Source organism: Abrus precatorius, unplaced genomic scaffold, assembly GCF_003935025.1.
Source record: "Abrus precatorius isolate BTA unplaced genomic scaffold, Abrus_2018 Scaffold11, whole genome shotgun sequence".
NCBI classification, from domain to species: domain Eukaryota; kingdom Viridiplantae; phylum Streptophyta; class Magnoliopsida; order Fabales; family Fabaceae; genus Abrus; species Abrus precatorius.
The window spans coordinates 29,421,076-29,432,288 of NW_020874303.1; the positions used below are offsets into that span (position 1 = coordinate 29,421,076).

The window sequence follows — 11,213 nt, forward strand, 5'->3', positions numbered from 1 at the left end:
TTTTATAAAATGATAATATAAAATAAACAAAATAGAATTACTAAATTGTAAAAGAAAAAACAGGGAGTACGAAAAATCCACATGGTGCACAATTGTTGTTTTCAGACAACATTTTACACATAATCCAATTACATAATTTAATGAATAACGCCATTTTTTCTTTATATTCTTTTTTTTTTCCTCTCTTTTCATCACACCACTGTTTTTCCCCTTCATATCTCTTTTCTTTTTGTAAAACTCTAATTTAATTGCTACTCACCGCTGAGGGGACAAAACGGCGGAAACCATATGGTTATATTCACCTGTGTTAGATTTTGCAAGTTTATTCATCACTTCAGTTGATCTTACATTTATCTACCACTCAATGTTGAAATAGTTACATTATTTGGAGAATGAATTCTTGGACCAGCGACAGGACATTTGGGATCATCTACTCTAGTATTAGTGAAGAATGCTGGTTGTTTTGGTTCAGCTAGCATAATAGCTTCGCTTGACAAGAAAGATACCACATCTGACATTGTTGGTCTATCCTTAGCTCGATCTTGCACACATAAAAGGCTAATATGAATACATCTTAACACTTCATTAGCAGCGCATGTTTCCTTCAATACAGGTTCTAATAATTCTAAAGCTTTACCTTCCTTCCACGACTGTGAAGCCTGAAAACATCCAAATAGTATTGGATTGGTAATACCTGATTTTCTAAAATATTTATGCAAATATATGACTTTTGGGAGAAACATAAAACTTACATATCCTATGAGATTCAGGGGATAATCCGAATCACAGTTACAAGCATTCTTCCTGCCACTCACAATCTCAAGCATCAATACTCCGAAACTAAAAACATCAAGTTTGGTCGAGACAATGCCATTTAAAGCATACTCTGGAGACATATAGCCACTAAAACAATAAATAATGAATAAAAATTAGATTTATTTAAGAAATTAATACATTAAGATATAAAATTTTGAAATAGATTTAAAATTTTCCATGTACTTACTAAGTTCCAACAACCCTATTTGTGCTTTTTTGAGGTTCTTTCAACCTAAATATTCTTGCCAAACCAAAATCAGATATCTTTGGATTCATTTCATAATCAAGCAAAATATTACTCGGCTTTAAGTCTCTGTGTATTACTGTCAGTCTGGAATATGTATGAAGATAAACAAGCCCTTGTGCTATTCCTTTAATGATGGCAAATCTTCTCTTCCAATCCAACAAAGTCTTCTTGTTGGAATCTATACCCGTATAGTCGACAAATTGGTAAGCATAAATGTAATTGTGGCATTTTGACACAATTGAAGAACTTAATAAATTAATTAAATTAGCTAGATCATGTAAAGTTTTGCATACCAAAAAGGTAAAAGTCCAAGCTTTTGTTAGGCATATATTCATATATCAACATCCTTTCTTCTCTTTCAATGCAAAAACCATGGAGCTTGACTAAGTTAGTATGTTGGAATTTGGCAATTAGTTTAACCTCATTCTTAAACTCTGCTAACCCTTGCCTTGAGCTTCTAGAAAGTCTCTTTATTGCTATTTCTCGACCATCTAGTAATTGTCCCTGAAATGTTAATTTATTCATTCAATCACGCACACAACCTAAGTTTTACTTACGTATTTTATTGATAAATGTTGAGAGAAGTCAGATGAAAATACAATGTTGTGAAGCTTTCATCTCTCATTATTATCTTTGAATGGCTTCCTTTCTATTACTACCTATGGACATCAAAAGAAAAATAACAATACTAAGATGTATCTATATCTTACCTTGTATACAGGTCCAAAGCCACCCTCCCCCAACTTATTTCCTGAAGAGAAATTATCAGTTGCCGATTCAATGCTTTCAAAGCTGAACATGTGCATTGCATGGTTTGTGGCTTCAATTTTATTAATTTTTGTGCGTTTGATGTTTACAGGGGAAGGTGTTGCAATCTCACATAATATCTTCTTTTGTTTCAATCTTTCTCCTTCTGCAGGTAATAAGGGCAAGTAGAAGGTTAAATTTAGAAGGTAAAAATGATCAAAGATTATCCAAGACACTTGTTAAACTTCAGCACGAAAGTTTACCTTTCATTCTGCGTTTCCTCCACAATACGTAAAACACAAGGGATGATACAAGTATCAGTAGAGGTCCAACAACCGCACTCGCTAACCATACCTTTCTCATTTGGGCTACATCTGACAAAAACCAAACTCATCATTGCCATTTTCCTTCAACCCATGAAGTAACTTTTAGGCAAACCCGGTTCAGCTTTATATTTTCGTTATCTACATATTACTCATATCTCTTCTAAGCGTAATAATAATAAGGGTCTTGCTAACCAATGCTTTATGAAAAATTACATTGAACTGAGTTAGAAATGAGAGGAGAGAGATATTTTTGAAGTTCTCTGAAAAAAATTAATTAGCATTTACCTAATAGGAATATGAAACCCAAAACAGCAAAAGAAAGAAATAGAGCAATAACCAACAATGCTTTTGAATATGATGAGTGCACATACATTACTATATTTACTACTCTAGCTATGAAGTTACCTCCAAAATTCCCTCCTACGTCAGAGCTATTGTTGATGAAGTAAATTGGTCTTCCAGTAGAAGACGTGAGAAATTTGGTCCTCCAATCCCACATTTGGCAGCCAGTGTTATCCTTAGTTGTGGAGGAGTAGGCAAAACAAGAGCAATTATTCAAGCACTTGACTCCGCAATCATAAAGAGAGAGCATGTCGAAATCCTCATTCTTGTACCCTCGTTGGGACATATTACCATGCTTGAAGTTGATGGTGGAAACATAGGCATTTTGGTTCCTGCAAGTTGGGAACCTCATATGCACACATCCACTCACCCGAGCAGGGTTGTCACTGCTGCAAGAAACAGAACCTTTGCCGTATAATTCACCTTTTGAATTCAAACCAAGGTAATCAAACTTTCCCAACCCCGAGGGTGACGTGGAATTATAAATGAAAAATGTTTCATTTTCATTTGACACGTAGGTGAAGTAGATTTTATACTCGCTTGCCGATGGGTTCAATTTCAAATTGACAAAAGCGCCATCAATAAATGGGCCACTAGTCCAGTAAGGGATGCCTTGCCACATTAAGACCAATTGATCCTTTTTGTTTGGGTCCACAGCTAGAGTGAAGGAGCCCATTGCAGGTGTATGTGGGCCGATCCAAGATGTTAGGGTCCAATTCTTCCCTGTTCTGCTATTGAATCCTAGTTTCATTCCTGGCAACAAAATGTTGTTGGGATGGTCAAAACTTTGCCACAAAATCTGTTTCACAATGCCATCTGGGTTCATTTCGCGCAGTACGAAGTTGCCGGTATCAAGCAGAGTGGCTGTGGCATTGATTTTATGTGTAGCTTCACTCGAGTATAACGTTATGGACTTGGTATCGTTGTCGTGTAAGATTTCCAAACTACCGTAATCATCAATTAAGAGTTTCGGTTGTCCCTTAAGAGGGGCATTTTGGTTGGCAACCCAGGGGAAACCTACGACGCTTGTTATTTGAAGGTACATTCTGGAACTTGAATAGACCCGAAAAAAGAAGAAAGCTAGTTCGTAGTCCTGAGAAGCTGAGGTTATAGTGCCCAGATCAAAGTGATCTCCTTGCGTTAATGTGTCATTCCCACTCCTAAAACACTGAAGCCTTGTGAAGTTGAATGTGAATGTGAGAAAGAGGAGGACTCTTGCTGTACCCAATGTTCCCATTTGGTATTTTAACAGAAGGCTAGTTAACTTGGAATATGTTGTCAAATCACAGGTCCATGGAATTGTAAAATGTAGACAGCTAATTATGGCAGTTATTTTAAGCGGTTGTACCTTGCAATTCTTTGTTTACCTCGAACTTGTCAACGTATGTGTCCCATTCTTTTTTGTTAACGAGAATATTCCATGGGAAAACGACTAATTTTTTAAATGCCATCAAATACTACAGGATGACGATAAAACGACTAAACTAAGACTGAAATATACAAAAATTTGATGACTATTACAATGATTTTGTTATGAAGCAGGTGAGCCGGCTGCTGGCTCGGGAAATTAGGCCAGAAAGCATGAGTTGTTTAGTTATTAGATTATATATAAATAGGGAAAAATTCTAGTATACTCTGAACTGAGATTTGATTTAAAATTATTAGATTATGTTCTCAGTTAATCTAAAGTGTAGTTATGCATTCCATGGAACAGGTTCTCTTAATTGTATCAGTAGTAGTCATTGTAATTATCCTTCACTTGTATGAAGTTGAAAGTAATGGAGCAAGTCAGATTGAAACCCTTCTTCTCTTCCTTTTTTTCTAGACACGTTCACTTACCAAGAATTACTGGAGTCATCTGGAATTCTGGATTGTACACAACTCAATTGAACACTTATTCAGTAAGTTCTGAGCACATAAATTTGATAATAAAATTTATTGAAATAATTTAAAAAGATGTTATTTATACAAGTTATTTTCATGAACTCTTTCGAAGACTAATTTTATCTCATTCAATTCTGAATCATTGAATTATTTTACCGCGTAAGTCTATTGGTAATTTTATCGGGTAGCTACCGCTGCAGATTTGTTTTGGTTTTGGTCCATATATTGTTCTTAAACCTGTACTCTATATTCACGTCAAAACCAACGTACTATGTTTCTTACACTGCTCACAGGGTAAATGTTGTATACCTTAACACGTTGTCAACCGGATTGGAACTCAAATCTTGTTTACCATTTTCCTTTTTCCAATTCTATGTTGAACCAATTCTTCTCTCTCTCCGTTGCCAGTAATTTTGCTTAATTTAACAGCATCTTATGGGAAAAGGGCATGAAGTTGAATTCAATGGGTTAGAAGCATAACTAAGACCCAAATGTACTCGTTGTTTAGAAGCTTTCTAAGGGACCGATATTAGTTTAACCCCTAAACCTGACTGAATCCCAAAACTTATTTCATTTGAAGTAAGCTGGAATGATGTTGTAGGCACATCAAATTATGATTTTTATACTTTATTGCCTTAAAAATCTTAATTTATTAGTGTAAAAAAGATAGATTAATTACAATGACACGACAACAGAGACTTCCTTAATAGTTTTTAGTATTACAAGTGGTTTTCTGCTGTTTAAACAGTGAGCTTATTATTTTCCCCTAAATCATAACAAGTAGAATTCAAAAAATAGAGAAATTATCATTACTCTTGAGAATTTAAAGTGGAAGTCAGAAGTCAAGTGTTCTTGTATGGAATCATCAAATTGACCGGGTACATAATTGTAGAATTATCTTCCATGCGTACTAGAGATTGTTACTTTATTTAAGGAATGAATTTCTTGCTTGCTGTAAGGAAGCTCTGACTCTTCCACAAGCACATTGATGAAGAATGCTGGCTGCTTTGGTTGGGCAAGTTGGATTGTATCGTTTGATAGAAAAGAAACAATATCTAACATTGTTGGTCTGTCTGTTGCTTGTTCTTGTGCACACACGAGGCCAATATGAATACACCTCAAAATTTCATTTTGAGAACTTAATTCATTTAATGCTGGGTCTATTAGTTCCAAAGCTCTACCTTCATTCCACAGCTGCCACGCCTGCAAGAATCCCAACATCCACCAAAAAATTGAAAAAAACTTAACCTTTGATAAGCATAAATTTAAGGGACTAGTATTCATTTGAGAAACTTACATATCCTATGAGATTGAGCGGGCGATCCGAATGATAGCGACTATTATTCTTCTTGCCACTAAGTATCTCTAATAGCAATATACCAAAGCTAAATACATCTGTTTTGACGGACACTACCCCATTTATTGTCTCAGGAGCCATGTATCCACTGCAAAGAGAGATTGTTTGCATGCATAAAGATAAATAGAAGACAGAAATTTTGAAATGCATGAAAATTTATAAACTTACTATGTACCGACAACTCTATTTGTGTTTTCTTCAGATACACCAAATATTCGAGCCATGCCAAAGTCAGATATTTTAGGATTCATCTCATCATCAAGTAATATATTGCTTGCTTTGAGGTCCCTATGTATCACCTTTAATCTTGAATACTTGTGAAGATAAAGAAGTCCTTGAGCAATGCCTCCAATGATGTTCAAGCGTTTTTTCCAGTCTAGCAAATTCTTTCTAGTTGAATCTGTTTAAAGGTAAGGATACATGTAAATATGGTATAGGCTAACATATGCCACATTCTTACCTTTGTTAAGATCATAAATGAAAGCCTACCAAATAGGTAGAAGTCTAAGCTCTTGTTAGACATGTACTCATAGACCAATATTCTTTCATCTCTTTGGATGCAGAATCCTAAAAGCTTTACAAGATTAGTGTGCTGGAGTTTGGCCATGAGTTTGGCTTCATTCTTAAATTCTGTTAGCCCTTGTCCTGAACTTTTAGAAAGTCGCTTTATTGCCACTTCTTGCCGATCACTTAATGTTCCCTGAAGTTGTCATTATATCAATTATTATTCTTTCAAATTTAAGCATGCAGATTAATTCTTATGCATATAGTTTCAAATTACCTTATAAACAGGTCCATAACCACCCTCTCCTAGCTTATTAGCAGCTGAGAAATTCTCTGTGGCAGCAGCAATGCTTTCGAAAGCGAATATTTCAACCTCACTGCTTGTCTTTACCTTGTTCTTATTTTTTATGGTTTTGCCGTACACCATTGAAAGCATTGCATTACCTCCAATCTCATGTAACAGCTTCTTCTGCGTCGCTTTTCTATCCACTAGCAGTGTGACATGAAAATATACGTTATAAAGAGGCCTTAAATGCTTAAAACTAGTAAAACCATAGTTAAATTTTACTGTGTTAGTTACCTTTTGCTTTGTATTTTCTCCACAAGGCACGACATAAATAGAAGATCACAGGTATTGCAAGAGATGCTCCCACCCCAATGAGGAGCCATTTCCACCACCTGTTTACTGCAAGCCACCGGAAGATAATTTACAACTCTCAAAATGTTATTGAGGCAAAAATTTTAGATGGAGGTTAGAGGGTTTATTATTTACGCATGCTTAATCCATATCCTATAGCAAGGAGCCTGGACATCCTTCCAAAGAGTCAAGAGAAATAACCAAGCTGATAATTTTCATTTAACATATTAGTTTTTTTATTTCTTAATTATGTCGTTTAAGATTGTCATTAGTATTTAAAAATTGAGCCTGTCAAAAGATAGCTCCTAGGAGGCGGATCGCTCAAAATTTTGACTTCATTACTAGCTGACATGAGACATCTTAACGGCAACATAACGACCTTTTGAGGTACGGACTCTAAACATACCTTCGTGTTTAACAACATCGATTGGCGGTTCTTCTTGGGCCATTGCGGAAACGTAGATTGGCAGAGCTAATTCCCCAGAAGCTTTAAGGAATTTGGTTCCTTTGCCCCATATCTGACATCCAGTTTTGTTAATGTGATTTATTGGAGCATAGGCGTCACAGGAACAATTGTTCCTACATATAATCTCGCAGCACTGCAGATCATTGTCCACGCCGACATAAACTTTGGTACCAACCGTGGACATGTTACCAAAACGTTCCACAAAACCGCTATCATGGCTCCTGCACGTGGGAAGACTTTGATTTGTGCATAGAGGCTTCACTGTCGGATTTATTGTTAAATTTTGAATGTGGGTACTGTATTCAGACATTTTATCATAGTACCTTGACCACAACATCACACCTCCATAATTTGGTGAAGACTTTATTGCAGGTAAGACCTGAGACACTAATGCATTAGCTGGAACATAACCACCACCTGGAGCTGCAGCTTCATCTGCTGGTAACCCCAGAAATAATTTTCCTTTTTTCAACGATGTTGTCCACTGCTTCCATGCACTCAAAAAGTTGTTGAAATTTTTTTCGGTATAGTCGCATATAGGATTGTTGAAGAATTGTACCCAGACATAGTCAAAAAGGCCAGTACCAAGGGCAGAACCCAGCATGGAATCAGGAAATGGACACTGAGGTGCTGCAGACAAGTACACAGGTTGTTTTTTTGTTTGTGAAAGAAGGTAAAGATAACGTGCAAGGTCTTCCACGAATGATGCATTGCCTTGCTCTGTGTCGAAGTCAATGCCATCTAACACTGCATCTCCAAGTGGGCGTGATGATGAGGAGCCACCTAGGAAATTGTCCCACAAGTAATCCGATACATTTTTAGCATCCTCGGAGGAAGCTAATAGAGAATAACTGCTTCCTCCAATAGAGAGGAGCACCTTTATTCCTTGGTTTTGACAATACCTAATGTCTCTACCAATCGCAGCGCACTCATTAGTAGAAGGGTCACAATGACCTGCCAAGTTGAGTTGAGGGGTTTGGCCATTCCCAAAGGTGGAAAGGAATGCGATGTTGACAAAGGAGTATTTTTCTGTTGCACATGTTTCACTAAGGTTTCCCTCCTTCACGTTTTGACCCCAGTAAATGGCAATGTCTTCGGCTACAGAGGGGTGAAGTAGTAGGAAGAGCAGTAGAAGTAGAAAGGGAAGCAGAAGAGTTTTGTTCATCTTGCTATGCTTCTATTATCTTCACTTCCACTTGTGACTTCTGTGTATCAATCCAATCTAACATCTTTGACTTGTGACTCCAAGTGATCTCCAACAACACCTTCACGCGGTTTGGTTACAAAATCATCCACGCCTTTAACTCATTTCGTCTCTCTTTCCACCCCAACCCGAGCAATTGACTTTTTGACTGCACACGGTCCAGTCTTTTTTCATCACAACACCAATATTTACTACCAGTTAATATTCGGTACATTGTAGAGTACGTACGTGTAGATGCATGCAACGTGGTAAGAAAACTCAGATTAAAAATATGTTACAAAATTAATTGCATTCATTGATTAAAAACATTCCATTTATACAGAGATTAAAATCTAGAAATAGAATCATTTAAACTTTTAATTTTAATATTGGTGAATTATTAACATCACGTTGTGTTTAGTATTGTCAAAGAAATTTGAATATTAACGAAAGAGATATATGAGGAGTATTTATAAAGGTCATTCACCCCCAAAAAATACGGGGGAATTGGTATGACGTCTATTTTACGTTTATTAATCTCTTCGGTTGATGTTACACCGAGAAATTGTATATTTGCATCGTTGAATTATTTTACTGCATAATTCTATTGTTGGTTGTTTTATCTAGTAGCTACGGTTGCAGAATTGTTTTATTTTGGTCCATTTCCTTAACCATATTCCTTAACCACATTTCAAAGTTTGATGGGAGGAAGAAAGGACATGATTCAAGATGAGGAAAAGGTGCACAATACTTGAATTCAATGGAATGGAAGAACCATAACTAGGACCCCAACGTACTGTCATTTTTAAGAACCATTTTAAGGAACAAAATAGTAGTTAAAAGAAAAATCAACAGCTAGGGAAAGAATCTTAATCAATCATATGTGGCACAATAAATTGGCAATAATTCAAGATATACTATCTACCGACGGTGAATCACGATATACGTCCAAGTATCTGACACGACCTTGTACAATTGTAACATTTTCTTGAGTGGTGCCTCAATTTTTGTAATGTTTACAAAGATCTTCAAAATAAATGGTAAGCCATATCCACGGTTAAGTTGAATTCTTCCAGTGCTCTTCAAGTAGTAGAAAGTCCTCTTATTGCTATTTCTTCTTGCCCACAATCGATGTTCCCTGAAAGCATCTGTTTGTCATGTGCTTATTCAATTAGTTTCAATTCAAGTGGGTGTTCAGATATTACCTCATAAACAATCACTCTCTTTCAGGAAGCACTGCCACTCCATTGCCTTCAATTTCAGGTAATGCCTTCTTTTGGTTCATTTTTCCATCCTCTAGTGTTTTGACATTAAAGAATAAGTTGTAATTAAAAAGTCTTCGTGAAATGATAACACCATATTTAAAATTTATTACGTAGAAATTACCTTCTGCTTTGTCTTTTCTCTTTAAGATAAACCATAAATAGAAGACGATGAGAGATATTGCAAGGGCTGCTCCCACCCCAATGATAAGCCATATCCACCACTTTTTTGCTGATAGTAAATGATATGCAAATAAAAATAATAAATCAATTCATGCCCATGTTGTTAGATATATCCTATGTTTTACGAAGCACCAAAGCTTAATTCATACATCTCTAACTAGTCCTGAAACAAATAGCAATACAGAACAACTATGCAGGTTCGGGACTTGGACTTGCCTTTGTGACTGTCATTTCCTCCGCATTCAGAGGGGTTTTGTTGTGTGCAAAGAGAACTTTTGATGAAGGTGCTATATCCAGTTTGCTTATCGTAGTATATTGCCCACAGCATTACACCACCATAATTAGGTGACTTCTTTATGACAGGAAGAATGGTAGATACCAACAAATCAACTGGAACATACCTGCTATCTGCTGCTGCAGGAGATGCTGGCAACCCCAAAAAGACTTTTCCTGCTTTTAATGATGTTGTCCATTCATTCCATGAACTCAACAAGTTGTTGACATTACTTTGGATATATTCACAGCCAGGATTGTTGTAGAACTGTATCCAAACATAGTCAAAAACTCCTGTGTCAAGGGCAATGCCCATTTCACTATCAGGAAATGGGCACTGAGGTGCTGCACTCAAGTAAACCTTTTTTCTTGAGGTGTTATGTGACTTGAGGTAACGTGCAAGTTCCTCCCAGTGTTGTTGTGTGGAGTTCTCTATGTCAAAATCAATGCCATCTAATATAACATCCCCAAGTGGGCGTGAAGAGGAGTTGTCGGTGCCACCCAAGAAATTGTTCCACAAGTAATCAGAAACCTTTTTAGCATCATCAGAGGAAGCTAGACCATAATCTCCATCTGCCCCGCCAATGGAGAGCAAGACTTTGATCCCTTGCTTTTGGCAATTCTTGATGTCTGTGCTTAACATAGTGCAACCATTGGAAGCAGGGTCACAATGACTTGCAAGGTTGATTTCAGGGGTTTTGCCATTTCCAAATATGTTTAGGAAAGCTAAGATTACGTAGGAGTACTTTCCTGTTGCACATGTTTCAGATAGGCTTCCCTCACCATCAAATTGACCCCAGTAAATGGCTATGTCATCTGATTCTGCATTACAGGTATCAAGTACAACAAGGACTAGGAAGGTTAAGGTAAGGATTAGTGCTAAAGAGGAAGAGTGAATTATTCTAATCATCTTTATTTCTTTTTATGACCCAAAAACTTCGTATCAATATATATATAATGCCATGAGAAGATGAAATATGAACTCA

General features: G+C 36.5%; 2 protein-coding genes and 1 pseudogene across 2 annotated transcripts; all 3 read right to left on the minus strand.

Annotated features, from left to right (window-relative positions):
• Positions 1 to 350: 350 nt before the first annotated feature.
• Positions 351 to 7,321, minus strand: LOC113856015 (annotated as a pseudogene).
• An 11-nt stretch (positions 7,322 to 7,332) lies between these two features.
• LOC113856016 (acidic endochitinase-like) lies at positions 7,333 to 8,492 on the minus strand. Its single transcript, XM_027487638.1, has 2 exons — positions 7,461 to 8,492; positions 7,333 to 7,378 (listed from the first exon to the last, which is right to left on the minus strand). The coding sequence occupies exons 1-2, from the start codon at positions 8,489 to 8,491 to the stop codon at positions 7,333 to 7,335; spliced, it is 1,077 nt and encodes a 358-aa protein (XP_027343439.1). The 5' UTR covers position 8,492.
• Positions 8,493 to 9,725: 1,233 nt separating this feature from the next.
• LOC113856017 (hevamine-A-like) lies at positions 9,726 to 11,137 on the minus strand. Its single transcript, XM_027487639.1, has 2 exons — positions 10,171 to 11,137; positions 9,726 to 9,805 (listed from the first exon to the last, which is right to left on the minus strand). Exons 1-2 carry the CDS (start codon positions 11,135 to 11,137, stop codon positions 9,726 to 9,728), a joined length of 1,047 nt encoding a protein of 348 aa, XP_027343440.1.
• Positions 11,138 to 11,213: the final 76 nt, after the last annotated feature.

Bases quoted from the DNA above. Each gene is read 5' to 3' on its own strand.
- LOC113856016 (XM_027487638.1), bottom strand. From the start codon at position 8,491: ATGAACAAAACTCTTCTGCTTCCCTTTCTACTTCTACTGCTCTTCCTA. The intron at 7,379-7,460 runs GTGCTGCGAGAT...ACTGGATGTCAG, and splicing joins GGCGTGGACAATGATCTGCA to ATATGGGGCAAAGGAACCAA.
- LOC113856017 (XM_027487639.1), bottom strand. From the start codon at position 11,137: ATGATTAGAATAATTCACTCTTCCTCTTTAGCACTAATCCTTACCTTA. The intron at 9,806-10,170 runs GCAAGTCCAAGT...TCAAAACACTAG, and splicing joins AGGAAATGACAGTCACAAAG to AGGATGGAAAAATGAACCAA.